The sequence below is a fragment of the Mus pahari genome, chromosome 9, assembly GCF_900095145.1.
Source record: "Mus pahari chromosome 9, PAHARI_EIJ_v1.1, whole genome shotgun sequence".
NCBI classification, from domain to species: Eukaryota; Metazoa; Chordata; class Mammalia; order Rodentia; family Muridae; genus Mus; species Mus pahari.
Window position 1 is genome coordinate 48,724,443 of NC_034598.1, and position 20,260 is coordinate 48,744,702.

General features: G+C 46.9%; 2 protein-coding genes across 2 annotated transcripts in view; one reads left to right on the forward strand and one right to left on the reverse strand.

Annotated features, from left to right (window-relative positions):
• The first annotated feature begins 5,537 nt into the window (after window positions 1-5,537).
• On the forward strand, window positions 5,538-11,796 carry Coq10a (coenzyme Q10A). The gene is made up of 5 exons (XM_021205251.2): window positions 5,538-6,026; window positions 6,578-6,724; window positions 9,888-10,080; window positions 10,743-10,844; window positions 11,088-11,796. The coding sequence occupies exons 1-5, from the start codon at window positions 5,887-5,889 to the stop codon at window positions 11,253-11,255; spliced, it is 750 nt and encodes a 249-aa protein (XP_021060910.1). The 5' UTR covers window positions 5,538-5,886; the 3' UTR covers window positions 11,256-11,796.
• A 1,900-nt stretch (window positions 11,797-13,696) lies between these two features.
• Window positions 13,697-20,260, reverse strand: part of Cs (citrate synthase) — a 21,907-nt gene continuing 15,343 nt past the window's right edge. Inside the window, exons 5-10 of the mRNA XM_029542025.1 lie at window positions 19,919-20,174; window positions 16,382-16,581; window positions 15,637-15,766; window positions 15,401-15,502; window positions 14,781-14,990; window positions 13,697-13,954 (exon numbers count right to left, since the gene is read on the reverse strand). Of these exons, the coding sequence (XP_029397885.1) occupies window positions 13,790-13,954; window positions 14,781-14,990; window positions 15,401-15,502; window positions 15,637-15,766; window positions 16,382-16,581; window positions 19,919-20,174 (1,063 nt within the window). The 3' untranslated portion in view covers window positions 13,697-13,789. The remainder of the gene's footprint in view (window positions 13,955-14,780; window positions 14,991-15,400; window positions 15,503-15,636; window positions 15,767-16,381; window positions 16,582-19,918; window positions 20,175-20,260) is intronic.

Sequence of the window (20,260 nt, forward strand, 5' to 3'; positions counted from 1 at the left end):
AAAAATAAATATTTTTTAAAATTATTTTTAATTAAAAATAAAAGAGGTTATGGTTCTAGAGCCTAGCATACATGAAGGCTCAGGCTCAACCTTCCACACCACGCGGGACCATCGGTTGTGGAGATATACACTTGTCATCCCAGCCATTCAGGAGGCTGAGGCACGGGAGCTCAAGTTTATGTCCTGACTGAGCTGTAGACTGAGTTCAGGGTCAGTGGGGGCAACTTAGTGAGGTCCTGTCTCAAAAAGTCAAATGAGAGCTAAGGAGGCTGGAAGGAGAGCTTATCCAGAAAGAGCACTCAAGGCTCCGCATTGGGTGGCCAACAACCCCCTGTAATTCCAAGGAAACTGATGCCCTCTTCTGGCCACCTCAGGCACCGACACTCACATGCAGCACCTCCCTCCAACTCCCCCCAAACACACATATATACATAAATAAAAATAAAACAGATCCCAGTGTTGGTGGAGCATGCCTTTAAGCCCAGAGCTCAAGAAGCAGAGGCAGGAGGATCTCTGTGAATTCGAAGCCACTGTGATTTACAAAGTAAATTCTGGGACAGTCAGGGTTACACAGAGAAACCCTGTCTGGAAAAACCAACCAAACAAAAAATAATAAAAATAAAACAGAAAAGACGGCTGAGCATAAGGATACAGCTAAGTGTTAAAATGGTGTGGATGGCCTAAGTTTACTACCTGAGACCCGTGTAGCAGAACAGCAGAATCTACGTCTGCCCGCTGCCCTTTAATCTCTACACAAATGCTATGGCACAGGGTTGGTGAGATGGCTCAGTGGGTAAGAGCACCCGACTGCTCTTCCGAAGGGTTAGGGTTAGAGTTCAAATCCCAGCAACCACATGGTGACTCACAACCACCCGTAACAATACCTGACGCCCTCTTCTGGAGTGTCTGAAGACAGCTACAGTGTACTTACATATAATAAATAAATCTTTAAAAAAAAAAAATGCTATGGCACACAGAAGTGCGCTCCAATGCTTATGTGTAGACACAATAAGTAAGTAAATAAATGTAAACTTTTTTTTTTAATGAAAGAGTGCTTGCTTAGCGTGTTAGAAGCCTTGGGTTTGATTCATAGAATTACAAATTGAAAAAAAAGTGCCTCACACACAAGTGTTGATTTTTGTTGTTACTGTTTGTTGGTTAGTTGGGTTTCTAAGACTGGGAAATAAGCGTTGGGAACTGGCACTTTATATCTGAGGACTAAGAAAAGGAGGAGGAGAAGGAGGAGGGAGAGGAGGAGGAGGGAGGAGGAGGGAGAGGAGGAGGAGGGAAGAGATAGGAACAAAACGAAGCTGAGTGTCACATGGATGCTTGCTTGGCCATTGGGTATGATGGCCTAAGCTAGGATATGGCCCAAGAGGAGGAGGGTAGCACACAGCCTCTAGTGCTCAAAATAGCTCTTAGTAACCTGAGAATTCAGTCAGGGGTGGAGCTGGAGTCATGTGCTGAGGCCTGGCTCAGGAGTGGGGTGAACCAGGGAGAGAGTCAGACTGAATCTCTGGGCAGACGGGAAGAGGAAAGACTAGAGGTTACTTTCTAACGTTATGTAGAGCAAGAAAGAGGATGTCCCAGGGAAGAAAGAGAGGAAATGGCTTAGTAACACTGACACATCTGGAGTTCCGAGGGAATGTGTGGAGAGGGATGGAACCGTTGACAAAGGCCGGCTATGAGGACGGTCCTGAGTTCAACTTCTGAACGGGATATTTGTGAACTTGCTGGGGATGGTAACGCGTTCCTGTAATCCAAGCCCTTGGGAGGTAGAGATTGGAACGTCAGGAGTTCAAGGTCAGCCTTGACATTCAGGTCAGCTTGGACTACTAAGACCTGACCTTAAAAATCAGAAATTGCTGGGAGTAGAGGCTCAGCATTTGGGGATACTGCCTGCTTTTCCAGAGAACCTGGGTTCAAGTCCCAGCATCTACACAGAGGCTTATAACATAACAGGCCCTCCAGACCTTAGCATAACCAACTCCATGATGGAAGTATCATTCAAGCCAGAAAGTTTGGCACACAGAGAGTTTAGTTGCCAAAATGAAAACAAAGGGCCTAATCCATCAAAGTCCATAGTTCTGGGCAAGTCCCTAAATGTGCTAACTTTGCTTTTTGGCTTCTGTAGTTCCAGCTAACTGTTCTGGTTAACTGAAGCATGCCAACCAGGACATGGGTTTTTGCGATTTAAAAGATCACCCTGAGGGCTGGTGAGATGACTCAGTGGGTAAGAGCACTGACTGCTCTTCAGAAGGTCCTGAGTTCAAATCCTACAACCACATGGTGGCTCGCAGCCATCTGTAATGGAATCTGACACCCCCTTCTGGTGTGTCTGAAGACAGCTACAGTGTACTTATTTGTAATAATAAATAAATCTTTGGGCCAGAGAGAGCAGGGTTGACAGGAACAAGCAGAGGTCCTAAATTCAATTCCTAACAATCGCATGAAGGATCACAATCACCTGTACAGCTACAGTGAGTCCGTATACATAAAAATAAATAAATCTTTTTAAAAGTCATCCTGAGAAAGGCTGGGAGCAACACTGGAATCCCAGACACCCAGTGTAGTTGCCAACCAGCTAGTAAAGCCTTTCTGTTGACTTAAACCTATGACTGGGTAGCCTTCTCTGAAGGGTACCCCACAACACTAACACATGTAAATATCCAGTATATATGCTTTACCACACTAACTGGGCGGTAGGTAGAAACTTAGACGTTTTAGTGTGGTGGCAAATAGCCTTAGCCCCAGCACTTGGGAGGCAGAGGCAGGCAGATCTCTGAGGGTTCAAGGCCAGCCTGGTCTACATAGGAAGTTCCCGGGCAGCCAGGGCTATGTAGAGAGACCCTGACTCAAAACAAACAAATAAGTTATAGTCGAGTATGGCAAGACAAGCAGTAACCTCAGCACTCATGAAGAGGGACATCAGGAGTTCAAGGTCAGCCTTGTTGGTTAAATTATGAGTTAGAGGAAAGCTTGGGCTATATGAGACCCTACCTCAAAACCAAACAAAAGGTTTTATTTTACTTTTTATGTATATGAGTGTTCTACCTGTAGGTATGCCTACATGCCAGAAGAGAGCATCAGATCCCATTACAGATCATTGTCAGCCACCCTGTGGTTGCTGGGAACTGAACTCAGGTTCTCTGGAAGAGCAGCTAGTGCTCTTAACCACTGAGCCATCTCTCCAGCTCCCAAACAAAAAATTTTTGTTTGTGTTTTTAAAGAAAAAGTTATGGCAAGTGTCTCTTTTTGAAATGTTTACAGCCAGGAAAATATAACACAACACATAAAACAAGGAGAAAATATGATACATGCTTATTTTTATGAATTCCAGTATTCAGAACAGAGTACTGATATGGGCTCAGTCAAGAGAGTCTTCCTGGAGGAGGTGTTCTGAAGTCAGTACTTAAAAGAAGTTATTGGTGTAAAATGTCAGGAGGACAACAAGAGGTGAGGGGAATGAACTAGGAAAGGATTAAATGGGAGTAATTAGCTATTTAATTACTTGGAGAACAGCAAGCACATTGGCTTTGTAGGACTCCTGGGCCTTAGGGATTCTGAGGCAGTTAACTCTGTTAAGGCGGTGTTAATGAGGTCACAGTTCAGTCATGTATCCCAGTTAATGTCCCTGCTTTGCCCAACCCTACTCCTCACTCCAAGCAGCTGTCTCAGACGTCAGAGGAGGTGGGTTCAGACCAGAGAATGAAGCTGGAAGGAGTAGGCTGCCCTTCAAGGTCATACGCTGAAGGAGCACCACCTTTGAACTGAAAGGAAGGGAAGGGACGTGGGAATGAGGACACAGCCCGCTCTCCCTGAAGGGCTCAGAAGGAAAAGTGTTAGAAATGCAATCATTCTGCATCTGGAGGTTTCATGCTCCCCACACCCCCACATCCCCACCCCAGGAAGGTGGAAGAAAGCAAAAAGGAAAAGAGACAAAACATTCATTCGGTCGTTTAAAAACCCAACTTTTTATTAAAAAGTCTCTCTCTCTCAGCCGGGCGTAGTGGCGCACGCCTTTAATCCCAGCACTTGGTTGGCAGAGGCAGGCGGATTTCTGAGTTCGAGGCCAGCCTGGTCTACAGAGTGAGTTCCAGGACAGCCAGGACTACACAGAGAAACCCTGTCTCGAAAAACAAAAAAAAAAAAAAAAAAGTCTCTCTCTCTGTGTGTATGTGTGTGTGTGCGCGCGCGCGCATGAGAATGAGTATGTGTGTGTACATGGTATGTGTGTGTGAGAGAATGTGTGTGTGTGTGAGTGTATAAATGTGAATGTGTATGTACATGAGAATGTGAATGTGTGTTTATGGTGTGGGGGGGACACACATGTGTGTTGTATGTGTGTTTAGCTGGTTCTCTCCATGGGGGGTCCTGGGGATTGAATTCAGATCAGACTGGGTGGCAAGCACCCTTACCCACTGAGAGATCTGGGAGCCTCCTCTTGACTCTGACCTTATTTGTGTAAAGCATTTGACTTGTATCACAATGTAGCTTTGATGGCGGGTCTTCTTCCTGCCAGCACATTTCCATTGTCAGACAAAGCTCGAATCAATGTGGGGAGCTTTAACCCAGCGGAGGGAAAGCAGAGCTTGCTCTCTGGCAGTCCGGAGAATTTTGCTTGCTCTCGCACCCGTCTAGGCTAATCTCTTTCTAATTTGCAGTTTATCTCTCTTCTCTCTTTTTCCTTTGGTCATACTTTTCCCAAGAGCGCTTGTTTCCTCCTTGAACCCTGGGACGTGATATTCACCTTTGGGCTTTCTGCCTGTGATGTCTCATCCTCCACTGAGTACACATTTTTCCAGACAGTGATGGTGCTTTTCTCTAAAAGTAAATTTCGGCTAGTAGTGGCTCACACCTGTAATTCCAGCAACTGGGAAGAGGTGGCAAGAAGGTGCATATGAGTTCAAGGCCAGCACAGGTTATAGAATAAGATCATGACACCCCAAAGCTGTCCCTTCCTGGGGCGCATGTCTGTAATCTCATCAGCTAAGAGGCAGAACGATATCCAAGAGTTCCAGGGCAACCAAGCTTATATAGTGAGGGCGTCTCAAAGAACAAACAAACCATCTCTTATGTTTGGTTTGGTCTGAGAGCAGGGTTTGCTTCATGTGTAGAGCTGGCTACTCTAAAACTTGGTAGGTAGTCCAGGCTGGCCTGGAACTTGTGGCGACCCTCCTGCTTCTGCCTCAGATTTCTTTCCATAAATATTAGGGAGGAAATTCTGCTCCTAGGGACGTTCGTTCATGAAGGAGCACTGCAAATTCAAGGCCTGAATTGTCTTGTCTCGAATAACGAGAGGGAGGAGGAAGGAAGAAGGGCGTGTAGATCGAGGAGAGACTATGCAAGTCAGCCCAGAACTTGCAACGTTAATATCCTTTTCCAAAGACTTAAACCGGCAGCAGGCACTGCAAAGGCCACTAGGATGAAAAGAGCCTCTCCTTCTAAAGGGCTCTGAGAAACGTTCCTCTGGACATCTACAGCCATCTGCCGTTGACACGCCCACGACGTCGCCTCTCCGTCTACGTATCAGGTCCTGTGACCAAAGACTCGCCAAGTAGTTTGTGCCAGGCGACCTCACTCCCCCGAGCCATCTCTGCAGCTCCTCAGACACGCACCCAGCGCCCTTTCTTTCACGCCAGAGGTGTCAAAGAAACTACATCTCCCGACAGGCAGCGTTGCCCCTTCCTTCCTCGCGCTCCCTCCTCCCGATCCCTGGCAACGGCGTGACGTGAGGGGACCCGGAGCTGCGGTCACCGCTTCAGTGACAGCCTACCCGGCGCGCGGGCCGGAGCAGGGCGAAGGCAGCCGGAGCTCGCGCCGCCCTTCCTGCCCGGCCTCCCCTGCAGCTCGCCGCCGCCCGGAGTGCCAGGCAGGGGCGTGCGCATGGCCTCTGCGGGCGCGCGGAGGCTCCCGGCCCCGACGCGCGCGGCCGCCCGGAGCTGCTGCGGCTTCTCGCTCTGCCGGGGCGCGCGCTCCGTCCCGACCCCGCCCCCGGGCCCTCCGCGGCTGCCGCGGCCAATGAGGTGAGAGGCAGGCACAGACGTCCGCGCAGGACCGGAGGGGGTCGCCCGGCACCCCGAAGTTCAGCGGTGGAGGGTGGCAGCCCTTAGACGGCAGGCTGGAGAAGGGCTGGAATTGGTGGTGCCCTGGGAGTTCGAACGGAGCTCTGGAGATACGTGTACAAGTTAGATGCTCGGGGCGGGTGCGTGCCAGCCACTTCTTGGCCTTCGCCGGCGTTCTGGCTTTGATGTGCCTGGCCTGTCCCTGGCGTCAGAGATGCTTCAGTTTGCTTGCAGCAGTAGTGTTGCCCCAAAGGCAGCTGGCACTTCGGACGTGCCCTTCTTTTTCCCATCCCCACCCCTGGCCTTGTCCTCAGCCGCCCTCGACCTTTCGCACTCGTGACTGCCTGGCCAGCCAGCCCAGCTAGCCCAGCTAGCTGCAGCAGGTGCTAGGGGGAGAAAAGCTTGCCCGAACGACCTTCCTCCATGATGCATCCCTCTTTCCCCTTCACCTGGAACTGGTTGAATACAAAAAAAGAATCGTGACGCTGCCTCTCCTTTCTTTTTGGCGCTAGGTTTCTGATTTCCTGTAACCTCTTCTTGCCTCGCGCTGCCCAGGCCTTGGCAGCGGAGGCTGGCCTACCTCCTAGTCGTTCCTTCATGGGCTTTGCTGCCCCCTTTACCAACAAGCGAAAGGCTTACTCGGAGCGTAGGATCATGGGGTGAGCATTATTTTTTTCCCTCCAAATAAATATGTACCAATAGTGGGTAAGATTCATATTGGGCCACTCGTCTCCCCAGCAACGTTTTTTACTCCCAGCCTTTCAACCTAAATTTCCCACCTTAGTTATTCTGCACGTGTATTAGTCTCGAATTGTGTTACATCATAGAAAGGTAGTACACCCTGTAATCTAAACTTGACACAGACTACATAGCCAGAGCTGTATCATACGTATCACACACAGACACATTTTGAGACAGGCTCTCACATAGCCTAGGGTTGGCCTTGAACTTGATATACAGTCAAGAAAACTTAGAACTTGTATCTTGCCTCCACCTACCTCCCTAGAGCTGGGATGATAGACATGTGCCACCACGCTGCTGTTTTCTGCAGTGCTGGGGATTGAACATGCTAAGAAACCACTCTGTTACAGAACTTAAGTCACATTTTTGTTATTGTTGTTTGAGCCAAGGTCTCACTATATTCCTCTGGAACTATGTAGTCTGGGCTGGGCTCAAACTCAGAGATCTGCCTGCTTCTGCCTCCTAGGCACTGGACTAAATGGGCTTTACTCTATCAGGATGTCAGGCTTTTGTTTTGTTTTGATACAAGGAATCATTATTTAGGCTTGGCTGGCCAGTCTCCCAAGTGCTGGGATTAAAGGCATGCACCACCATGTCCAGCTATAGCAAAAATGCTTTTGAAATTTTAAACTAAGCCAGGCAGTGGTGGCGCATGCCTTTAATCCCAGCACTTGGGAGGCAGAGGCAGGCGGATTTCTGAATTCGAGGCCAGCCTGGTCTACAAAGTGAGTTCCAGGACAGCCAGGCCTACACAGAGAAACCCTGTCTTGAAAAACCAATAATAATAATAATAATAATAATAATAATAATAATAAATAAAATATTAAACTATAGGGACTGGAGAGTTGGCTCAGTGATAAAGAGCACTCGTTGTTGCAAAGGGTCGGGTTCGTTTCCCAGCCCCACCTGGAGGCTTACCATGACCTCAAGCAGGAGCATGTTTGATGCACAGATAAACATGGAGGCAAAACACTCATGCACATAAAATAATTTTTAAAAAAGCCTAAAAATTTTTTAACTATAAAAATATTGAGGCGGGAGGTTGGAGAAATGGGTCAATGTTTAGGAGCCTGCACTGCTGAGTTCAGTTCCTAGCACCTACACTAGACAGCCTGTGACTTCGGCTCCAGAGGATCTCATGTCCTGTTCTGGATTCTGTGGGCACCTGCACTCGTGAACATCCCCTCCTCGAAACATACACATTCATTTTTAAAAATTTGGTGGTGGAAGAAGCCTACAGCTTTAGCATCCCTAGGCAGGAGGACCCCTATCGGTTTCAGCCCATTAATCTGCACTGCAGGCTATACAATTAGATCTATCTAGAAAGGATAGTGGTGAAATGGCGATGGAGGTGAGGATACTTACGGCCAAGGTTCACGACCTGAGTTTGACCCCTCTGGATCTGCATGGTGGAAGGGGAGAGCCAATTGCTGAGGGTTGTTTTCTGACTTCCAGTACAAACTGTGGCATACATGCTCCCATACACAAATAGATGTAAAATACTCAAGTCGGAATTTTTCTATGTAGCCTTGGCTGTCTTGGAACTCACTGTTTAGCAATCTTTCCTATGATTGCCATCTATATAGTAAATAATAATGATTGGTTTTGGTGTTTGTCAAGACAGGGTTTCTTTTTTCTTTTCTTTTTCTTTTTTTTAAAGATGTATTTATTTATTATATGTAAGTACACCGTAGCTGTCTTCAGACACTCCAGAAGAGGGCATCAGATCTTGTTAAGGATGGTTGTGAGCCACCATGTGGTTGCTGGGATTTGAACTCTGCACCTTTGGAAGAGCAGTCGGGTGCTCTTACCCACTGAACCATATCACCAGTCCTTTTTTCTTTTTTAAAAGGCATTTATTTATGAGTACACTGTTGCTGTCTCCAGACACAGGAGAAGAGAGCATCAGATCCTATTATAGATGGTTGTGAGCCACCATGTGGTTGCTGGGAATTGAACTCAGGACCTCTGGAAGAGCAGCTGGTGCTCTTAACCACTGAGCCATCGCTCCAGCCCCAAGACAGGGTTTCTTTGTATAGCCCTGGCTGTCCTTGAATTTAGAAATCTACCTGCCTCTCTAGTACTGGGATTAAAGGCTTGTGAATACCATGCTGCTTGGAGTAACATATTTTTCAAAAAAGACAGCAGGGCGTTTGTGAGCTCCCCGGTGTGGGTGCTGGGGATCAAACCTGGGTCCTCTGCAAGAGCAGCCATTGCTCTAGCACCACCCATGTATGTGGTGCTGGGGAATGAACCTAAGGCTTCCCATATGCCAAACAAGCATCTACCATTGATACTGAGCTCCATCTCCAGTCCATACATAGGCATTTTACCCAGATTGTCTCATTCAGGCCTCATGAGCACACGAACCAAGTATTACCAGCTCCACTGTGTTATAGGCAAGCTGTAGAGGTATGTTCCTAGCACTCATGATGTTGAGCGAGGAGGATCAGGAATTTGAAGCCAACTTGGGCTCCACAGTTTAAAGTCAGTCTGGGCTATACAAGACTTAAAAACTCCAATGGCTCAGCGTGTAAAGGCACCTGCCAGTAAGCCTGAAGGCCTGATAGAGATTCCACAAATCCACACAATGGAGAACTGTCCGCTGCAAGTTGTTCTCTGATCTGTACATGTTCCATACAAAACAGGAAAATTTGAGATATGACTATCAATAAAACTGGCAACCTGTTGTGTACAGTCTGTATTGGGATAAAATAATATTGTGGTCTGAAGATGTGTCTCGGTTGGCAGAGTGTTTGCCTAGCATGCACAAGGCTGTGTGTGGTCCCTAACACAAGCCAGGTGTGGTGTGCACATCTGTAATCTCAGCTCTTGGGAAGTAGAGGCAGGAACATCATAAGTTCAAGATCACTTCAACTATATGGAGTTTAAAGCTAGCCTGGGCTACATGAGACCTTGCCAGGTGGGGGTGGAAAGCTCTCATTCTAACTGTAAAACACATCATCCGGGTTTGTCTGTGTTCCTGGGTTAGTGGGCAAAGGTCTTATTTGAAGACCAATCGATGGCAAGGAAGCCTTGCCTCGCCGGCAGTTCCTTGGCCTCCGACTCCTCTTGCCCTAGGTACTCAATGCAGGAGATGTTTGAGGTGGTGTCCAATGTCCAGGAGTACCGAGAGTTTGTGCCGTGGTGTAAGAAGTCACTGGTGGTATCCAGCCGTAAGGGCCACCTGAAAGCCCAGTTGGAGGTTGGGTTCCCACCTGTCTTGGAACGTTATACCTCTGCTGTCTCCATGGTCAAACCACACATGGTCAAGGTGAGGCTTGCCTGGGAGGGATTCCCCAGGAAGTTTATGTTCCTTACCAGGTTCACGGTCAAAGACTACTTTGGCTTTTCCTGTAATTACTTGATGTCTATGTGTTAATTTTTTTTTAACCAAATATAACATTAAATGGAAGAAAACCACTTTTACTTATTTTGAGTCATGCGGGCCAGCCTAGGATCTCACATATGCTGTGTAAGTGGCTCCACGGAGCAAAACCCCCCCCCAGTGGCTCTCGGCCTTCCTAATGCTAAGGCCCTTCAATACAGTTCCTCATGTGGTGAGCCCCCAACCATAAAACTATTTCTGGCCGGGCGTGGTGATGCACACCTTTAATCCCAGCACTTGGGAGGCAGAGGCAGGCGGATTTCTGAGTTCGAGGCCAGTCTGGTCTACAGAGTGAGTTCCAGGACAGCCAGGGCTACACAGAGAAACCCTGTCTCGAAAAAAACAAAACAAAAATATTTCTGTTGCTACTTCATAACTGTCATTTTGCTGCTGTTATGAATCATAATGTAAAATTTCCCCTGATGGTTTTAGGTGACCTGTGAAAGGATCATTTGATAAATCCCTAAGGGTTAAGAACTGTTGCTCTAACACTACCCCTCCTCTTCCTTAACAATAGGAGTTAACTAGACAAATGTATTTTATTCCAGGCTGTTTGCACTGACGGCAAGCTCTTCAACCACTTAGAGACTATTTGGAGATTCAGCCCTGGTATTCCCTCCTACCCTCGAACCTGCACTGTGGACTTCTCGGTGAGTCAGGTTTTGTGACACAGGCCTGGGACTGAGGGTACAACTGAACACTTAACACTTCGAGTCGTCAAGTACCCAGAGGTAGAAGTCCATCTTAGATTTACATTTTGCTCAGTTCTAAGTTAGGATTCTTAAGTGATGTTTGGAGGGAAAGAGGAGAAAAAGGGACCACAGATCAGTGTCCTTGACTTGGCCAGGGGCTACCCACCACGGTCTTGATGTTTCTGTCTCTTGTGTTTCCAGATTTCCTTTGAGTTTCGCTCTCTGCTCCACTCCCAGCTGGCGACCATGTTTTTTGATGAGGTTGTAAAACAGAATGTTGCTGCTTTTGAGCGCCGGGCAGCAACCAAGTTTGGTCCAGAAACAGCCATCCCCCGTGAACTCATGTTCCATGAAGTGCACCAAACTTGAGACAAGGGATTGTTCCCTTGCCTCTAACCCCTCCTCACACCCAATTTTATTTATTTGGTTTGGCTCTTGCTCTGAGAGGTCTAATTACCTCTCAATTCTTCCTAAACTGGGCTGCATGCTGTCTGAGCACAGGAAAGATAGCAGGTACGGAAGGAAGTGAGACAAATACACAGGAAAGCATCAGGCACACTCTGAAAGCCTCACATGCCCAAGGCCATTGCACACCAAAGAAAAACCAGGGCTGTCGCGTCTCTGTGCCTGGTCAGGGGAATACAGTAGTAACTTCCTGACACACAGATACTGGCTGGCAAGAAACCTTTACCCTGCTAAGCTTCTCAGGAGAAAAGGCAGCCTGCCTCAGTTTAGGAACACATCCATGCTGTCTGACAGGTAGAAGGTGAGGAGCTGCTTTACCACAGCGCCACAGAGCAGAGGAGGAGAAAGCACTCAACAGTGTGGTCCATATTGTTGGGATGCACTTTTTTTTTCTTCCATGTGGCCTGAGTTTTTATAAAACTTCAATAAATGGTGACAGTGTGAATTTGTCATTTTTTGAGGGGGAGTGGGATACTGTTTCTTGGGGTGGGGTGGGGGATAACATAATAAGCAGAAGAGAGTCATAGTTTCCTTTCCTGCATGAGTAAAGGTGTAAGACAGCCTCTTGGACACAGTGTCCCTGCTCACTATAGTAGCACATCCTGTAAGCCAGGACTACCTACCCTCTCGCCTACTTATAGACATTTCCATAGAGTCATCTATAGCAGGAATTTCAGGACAGATTCATATGGTCTTAGACTTCCCATGTATCTAATGCCTCCGAGGACCACACTTATTTGGAGGCCTCCTTAAGGAAAACAAGGAGACACACTAACTACAAGCGCCCTCTAGTGTCCTACATTTGTCCTTGGTAGACTTCGTGTTCCTTTCACCCACTGGGCTAGACCAGCTCCTGGCCTAGTCAGGCAAGCACTTGTGAGGTCTGTCCAGATTAGGAGGGAAGAGGGTTAAAGGTAAAGACTTCTTAACCTTGGGGAGAGACTCAAGTCTTTGGAAATCAGCCTCCCTCTGAATGTCCAGCTTGCCTGAAGAGGGATGCTCAGAATCACTGCTGTAGACCTTGCTAGCCAGACCCCTTCCTCACAACGAGTCTTCCAGGCCTTACGTAAGAGCAAGCTCAAACATTGTTAATAAAAACATTTATTATTTTTCATTTTATACAGAACAACCTGAAGTCTGCATCATGACTTTAACAGTTAGTTACCCAGGGGTTTACAGTGTGTCCATCTCAACAGTGTGGTGGTGCCGGAGTTGGGTTCTATACAAACACAGGCAGGAGCTTTGGGATAAGGAGGGGGCACAACAGGAGTGTATCTCAACCCTTTCTCAAAGAAAAGGCAGTAGAGCATTCTGAGTCACTGAAAATCTGTGCAAATGGGGATGCTAAAATAAGTGCTGTGCTATGAGCTCTTACTTAAGTGAAGAGCAAAAGACACTGATAAATAAAGGACCGTTTCCTTGACACGGGATGAGAAGAAGGCTTACTGTTTTGAATGCCCCCCAGCCCTAGGTCCACATAATATTCAATAGGAACTATTTGTAACTGCTGTTCAAAAGGAAAGACTAACACCTGGGACCAGACCCCGAAGAGGCTGGTCATTCCTGAGCCCTTGTTCCGTGCCAGAGCATATTAACAGGAGAAACCAAGGTCAGAAGATAGTGGCTTATGTTCCATGGAAGTAAAAGACCTAGTTCACATTAAGTACTGATAAAGCCAAACGACCGGGAAGACCACAGGTCGGACAGACCTGCTAAGAGAGGACCCTAGTTGAGTTCGGGACAGGGAGACCCCCCCCCCCAGCATCCTCAGCTTGAGGCACAGCAGGTATAGAGGCCTGGAGGGAACACGACTCCCCAGACCTCAACTTTAATGGTATAATTTAAAAGGAGAAATAACTCAAATGTTGGATGCCGGTCACAATAAATATGCCATTTATGGTCATCTTATAGCATAGAGTTGCCAAAGCGTCTCCAGCTAACCAATAGACCTTGCTAGGTAGGAGGGGCTTGTGCACATGGGAAAAGGCCCTAGTGTTGGACACAGCTGACATCCAGCATGATTTTTATGGAAATAAAGGGGACCTGTCCCTGGTGTAGATGGTTTGGGGGCAGCAGAAACAAAGCTGATTCACTGAGGACCGCAGCTTTTCTGTAACCTGCTTTAACCTAAAGAGGAGGAGCCAGACTCTTGCTCTAGAGAGGGTGGTAGCCAGACCTAACTACACGCTTCAGTCCCGGTCACCCTACAGCTGCTGGGCAGCTCATACCAGGAGGGGGAGGTGAGCTGGTGAGGGGAGAAGGGGTCACGTTGTCTTTCAAGTCTTAATTTATATTTTAACTTCAAATGTATTTTCAGTGCCTCAGATACAGTTTAATCTTAAGTCTTAAAGGCCCCTGAAACAAAACAAAATTACACTTTATTTTTAAGCTTCCTCATTTTCTTATAGTCAGTTTCCCCCCAGTCTCCCATTTTACCCTTACTTAGAGTCCACAAACTTCATCAGACCATCCGTGCTCATGGACTTGGGCCTTTCTAGAGGGAAACCTAGGGCCCGGCTCCAGATGAGCTGGGCCAGCACACCCAGTGCCCGCGACACTCCGAACAGGACTGTGTAGTAGTTCATCTCCGTCATGCCATAGTACTGTCGATGTAGATGGGAAGCCTTGTATGAGTGGTGCATACAAATACACAGTAACATGGGAACCCTCCCCTGCCGCCCTCTTCCTCAGGCTTAGCCCAGTCAGCCTTAAATAAAAACAACACCAGGGAAAGCAGTCACAAAGCAGGCAAGGGCTCAACCCCAGCCCCTGCCACAGCAACTGCAGCAAAGGGCTCTGTGAGGACGGACACAGAAGAGTCCTTGCTCTGGAGGAGCCTGGTAGCGTAGACCTGAAAATCCATGTATTTAAGGTCAGAGGCCAAGGAAACAGCTCAGCTGGGAATGTTTGCCAGTTAAGGCTGAGGGCCCAAGTTCAGATTCCTAACTTGCACATAAGTCAGGGCTGTGACGTGTGCCTGAAATCCTGGAGACAGGAGGATCACTTGAGCTTGTCACCACTAAGTGGCATCAATGAGCTCCAGGTTCAATAAGAGACCCCATCTCCAAACATAAGATGGAAAGCAACAAAGGGAGACACTTGACAGCACCCCTGGAATCCTTATGCACTTACATTCGAAAAACACATGAACACATTCCCCACCAACTCAGTACAAAAGTGCCAGGCCTGGTGAGTGCCTTCATCCCCAACCCTTAGGGACAAAGGCAGTGAATCTCTTGAGTTCAAGGCCAGACTGGTCTACATAGAGTTCTAAGTCAGTCAAGGCTACTGAGTGAGACATGTCTCAACTAGGGGCACATGTGAGGCTCTGGGGTCCGTGCCCCTGCTCTGATTAGGGAGCTGATTTTGTGCGAGCCAGAGAACAATGGTGGTACAAGGGAGAGAGAAAATAGGGAGGAGAGGACTCACCTGGAGCAGCACCCCACTGTGAGCGTCTACGTTGGGCCAAGGGTTCTTAGCCTTCCCTTGCTCTAAGAGGATATTGGGCACAATCTTGTATAGCTGAGCAACCAGCTTAAACATGGGATCCTTAGGTAGATGTTTCAGAGCAAACTCTCGCTGACAGGAATATCGAGGATCGGTCTTCCTCAGTACCGCATGGCCATATCCTGGGACAACCTGTAAAGAATGGGAAAAAGTAACCCAATTGGCACATTCAGGTAGAGGGTTCTTCTCTCCATTCTCAGGGTGATTTGGTACCGGTGCTCATGCAGGACTGTAAATCAAAGTCAATCTGGTAGCTCAATGAGACATGTCTAAGGATAAATGAAGTAAGGGCTGGAAATACAACTCAGTGGTGGGATGCTTGCCTAGGCATAAAACGCTGGGTTCAAGCCCTAACATCATAAAAAGAGAACTAAATTCACAAGGAAAACGTATGGAGAAACTATAGAAAAGAAAGCCCCTTCTTGGCTAATGCAGGAACTGCTTTTATTTTCTATATTTTTTCCTTGAGACAAGGTCTCAGTGGTCTGGAGTTTTCTTCAGACTGCAGTGTTTGGGTCTTAGTCTCTTTCCTGGTTGCTTACCCGTCCTGAGTTGAGTGTATTCCAGATGTAGTCTCGTAACTTCTCATCTGACACATCTTTGCCAACTTCCTTCTGTAGCTGTGTCAGCCAGACAAGCACCTCCTACATGTTAAGTTCAAGGGTGGGCAAAGAAAAATGTGAATGCGCATGACAAGGCAAGCATGTCAAGATAAGAGACAGTGCATGTGAGTAAAAACAAAACACAGAACAGAAACAAAGAGAAAGGCCAGTCTCACCTGATTTGCTAGTCCGTGTAGAGGCCCTGCCAGCCCATTCATGGCTGCTGCAAAGGACAGGTAAGGGTCCGAAAGGGCGCTGCCCACCAAATGGCTTGTGTGGGCACTTACATTACCACCTTCATGGTCACTGTAGGGATGTAAGGCAGAGCCAAAGGGAGAAAGAGAAGGCTGATTATGACACAGACATTTCTTTTGTCATCTTGGCCTCATGGGCTCACAACACCCTAGAGCCCAGTCAGCGGATGCCCACTCCCCACTCCTACTTCCACTGATAGGGATATCACACACATTCTCAGCTACCCATCCCAGTTTAGTAATGATGACCAGAAGAGGGCGCTCCTGGGAAGTTGGACTCTCTTATATGAGGCAATTTCCCTAGGCTTTTCAGCTTTCTTTCCTTATTTCTTACCTAGTTTCAACCCTTACAAGATGTTTCTTCCCGTTTGCTACAGACCCTGTGTTCCCAGATAATAACTTTAAGAAGTTTTTTTTTTTTTTTTTTGAAACATACCTCAATCCTCGCTCCCATTGCTGGGCGTGGTGGCGCACGCCTTTAGTCCCAGCACTCGGGAGGCAAAGGCAGGCGGTTCTTTATGAGTCTGAGGCCAGCCTGGTCTACTGAGTGAGTTTCAGGACAGCCAGGGCTACATAAGACAGATCCTGTCTCAAGAAACAAAAATAAAAACAAAATAAAGTTTCCCATCAATCCAGGCCCTGGGGCACAACACCAACTGGAGCTCACCTATGGATGGTGAGGTACAAACGCATGAGCTCGGTGAACTGAGGGTCCGTGTAGCCTAACATGTTGGTAAAATTGTGGGACCAGTCTAGCTTAGAGTCAATGGCTCCAATACTGCTGCCCTCCCGGTACAGATTCCGGTAGATCTTTGCTGCAACACACGGTAGCTTGGCAATCAGGTCCATACAGTCTTCATAGATGAGCTGAAAGAGAAGAAAGGTGGAGAAAAAAAAGGAATTACCCACAAAGCATTGGGCTGTGATACTTACTGTCCTTTACATTGATAGCTGTATGCTGAGTGGTTACATATTAAGTATATTTTGTGGTATGTAATAACAATAAGCATACACTGAGTAAACCACTTTAATCCAGGTTTATAGTATCTGCTGGTATTAACACACAATCCTCACTGTTTCCATCCCACTAAATACATGACTTCAGATTCACAGATGAAGACCTGAGGTTCCCAGACCTTAGTTAACTAAACTAAATATGAACCCTGGTATGCTCAATTGTGGTCTTCTCCAGGATGCTGTAACTTTGGCACTACTGAACGTGAGCGGAGATGTCACCTTTACCGGCACACAGAGGGAGGTGGAACATGGCATAGCACACAGAGATCCTCTCCCCTTCTATGGGGACTAAAGTTAGGTTTCCAGGACCGTACAGATGCCTTTACATGTAAGCCACCTCACGGCCCACTGTTTAACATTAATTCTTTATTTCTTTATAAAAATGTTTTAAAGTTAATTCTACATTTTAGTCTCCACATCAAAGCGCTGACCAATTATTGACTAGCAAAAGCTCCGGTTCTGATATACGTATACTTTGATAGAAAACTTATGCAGCATGTAAGAAGCTGGACTCAATACCTGGCACTTATATTTTTTTTTGTAAAATATGGGGCTAGAGAGAGATGGTTCGGTAGACCAGGCTGACCTTGAACTCAGACAGGGTTTCTCTGTATAGCCCTGGCTGTCCTGGTACTTACTTTGTAGACCAGGCTGGCCTCGAACACAGAAATCCACCTGCCTCTGCCTCCCAAGTGCTGGGATTAAAGGCGTGTGCTACCACGCCCGGCCGAGTAATCTATTTCTAAAAGATGAATTTTAGGGGCTACTACTGATACTGGATCTCCCCCCCCCCCCCCGGAGCTGAGGACAGAACCCAGGGCCTTCAAGCGCTCTACCACTGAGCTAAATCCCCAACCCCCTTTAAGAGCATCACACCAACATCATAGGACAAGTGATAACTAGAGATCTCAGATATCAAAATACCCAGGGCTTTAGCGACAGCGAATGTGGCCATTTACAAAGAAATTGTGAAGCTAAAAATACACTTCAGCGGGCTGGTGAGATGGCTCAGTGGTAAGAACACCCGATTGTTCTTCCGAAGGTCNNGAGTTCAAATCCNAGCAACCACATGGTGGCTCATAACCATCCGTAACAAGATCTGACGCTGCTTGTGGACGTTGTACATCGTGGTGCGGAGCCTAGTGCGCACCACGATGTACAACGTCCACAAGCAGACATCATGTAATCTACTGCCAAAGAGCAGGCAGGTGATGGTAGGTAAAAAACAAAACAAAACAAAACGAAAAAACACTCATACACACAAGATAATCCACTCCCCAAAGATGAAACTTATAGTTGAATCACTGACTTCATGGCAATCTTTCCTATTATTGTAACCTACACATTAAATAACAAGTATTATTTGTTTTGTTTTCCAAGACAGGTTTCTTTGTGTAGCCCTGGCTGTCTTCAAACTCTGCCTCTCAAGGGATTAAAGGTGTGTGCTACCACTGCCCAGCTAGAACAATGATTTGAACAGCAGGTAAAGGTACTTGTTACAAAGCCTAAGGACCTGAGTTCAACTCCTGGGCTCCACATGGTAAGACCTTCACATGCATGCTTTGACACACAAGCACCCCCTAATTCCTCCAGTCCCAGGGGATTTAACATCTAGTCTTCATAGGTTCACACACACATATGTTGCACATAAACTCACACTGGCTCATATATAAATACATAAGTGAATCTTTAAGAGTGTTTGCCTAGGATACATAGTGTCTTCCATCTCAAGCATCTCATAAAATGGTGTGGTGGCAAATGACCATAATCCAGCATTCAGAAGGCTAAAGGAGGGCTCAAGGCCAGTCTGGATTATACAGTGAGTTCAAAGACAGTAACTGCTACATAGCAAGATCCTTTCAACACCCCTGTTTAATAAAGTGGTATGGGATATTTGTGTATGTGTATGTATGTCTGTATGTGTATAATGTGTGTATGTGTATCTGTATGTATGTGTATACATGTATGTGTCTGTATGTACATGTCTGATCTATATGTGTGTATGGACGTATGTAGGTATGCTTCTGTATGTGTGTTGTGTATGTATGTATCTGTGTGTGTCATTTACTTTCCCTAAACTTCCTATTTCCAAATAAACAAAAGGAGCCGAGAAGATGGCACTGCCAGCTGAGCCTCACTGGGTCCCCAGCACCCACGTGGAAACCCAAGCACAGCAACGGTGCCCACAAGCACAGCTCTGGGAGGCCGAGACTGGGGTCCCTGGAGTTTACTGGCCAGGCAGGCAGGCAAGCCAATTTAATGAGCTCATTTCAGTGAAAGATCTGTCTCAAAAGACAAAGTAGATAAAGTGGAGAGGATAATGAAGACACCTACCTGCTGATGTTGACCCCTGGCCTCCACACACACCAACTCCACACACACAAAGAAAACAGGCGTCTTCTTATAAACCTAGCTACATAATCTGCACTTCTGTGGTCTGTGTAGAGTTGGAAAGGGACATTATGCACTTGGACAGCACACTATGGCCTTTCCACATCCAATAACAGAGTTCCAACAAGTGTAGGCACTTTCCATTTTCAGTAAATAAAGCTTGTTGCAGGATCCCATTAGCAGGATGCTGATCACCTTTCTAGCCCTGACAGTGTCTTGGGTTGTCTGCAGAAAGTGGCTGGCATTAGTCCTCCTAGAATGTAGTTGATTAGCTATCAAAGGCTTCATAAGAGCTCTTCTTGGGGCTGGTGAGATGGCTCAGTGGGGAAGAGCACTGACTGCTCTTCTGAAGGTCTTAAGTTCAAATCCCAGCAACCATAGGATGATGGCTCACAACCACCCATAATGAGATCTGACACCCTCTTCAGTGTACTTACACACATTTAAAAAAAAAAAAAAAAAAATGTGTTCTCCTTACTTGGGCTGGTGAGATAGCTCATTGGATAATGGCATCTAACAAACTGGGTTTGATCCCTGGTACCCCACATTGTATGAGGAGAAAATTCCTATAAATTGTCTTCTGACCTTCACATGCTGTGAGTGCTCAAATAAATAGGATGATGGGGAAAAATAGGAGACCCCAGGCTCTATTTTCTGACTTCAACAGAAAACAAGTGCACCATCTTACAGTGAATTCTCACGTTTTGGGGACTGAAACTTGGAGCCTCACTCATGGTAATCATGTGTGTGCTCTCTGATTCAGTTCCTAACAGTTCACCCGATTCAAATCTCCTACCTCCCAGTACTTAGCTCGGTTCATTCCCTCTGCATATGCCCGGGCGAAGTTGCTTTCACTGTTGAGGGCTGTGATGGCTGCACTGAGCTGAGACATGGGGTGCAGATTGGTTGGGAAATTGTCCAGCATGGTGACCACATGAGAAGGCAGAGCTGCCCTTTTTGCCCATTCTTGTGAGAGCCAAGATACCTGTGAAAAAGGAGACATGCTCAGAAAAAATAGAACAGTACTATCTGAGTAAAGATAATGCAGCAGGGTTCAGTACCATCTACTCAGAAGTGCAGCAGGGCTCAGTACCATCTACTCAGAAGTGCAGCAGGGCTCAGTACCATCTACTCAGAA

Coding starts and splice junctions, on each gene's coding strand:
- Coq10a (XM_021205251.2), top strand. CDS start 5,887: ATGGCCTCTGCGGGCGCGCGGAGGCTCCCGGCCCCGACGCGCGCGGCC. Junction 6,027..6,577: donor CGGCTGCCGCGGCCAATGAG/GTGAGAGGCAGG, acceptor TTTTGGCGCTAG/GTTTCTGATTTCCTGTAACC. Junction 10,081..10,742: donor TCAAACCACACATGGTCAAG/GTGAGGCTTGCC, acceptor ATTTTATTCCAG/GCTGTTTGCACTGACGGCAA.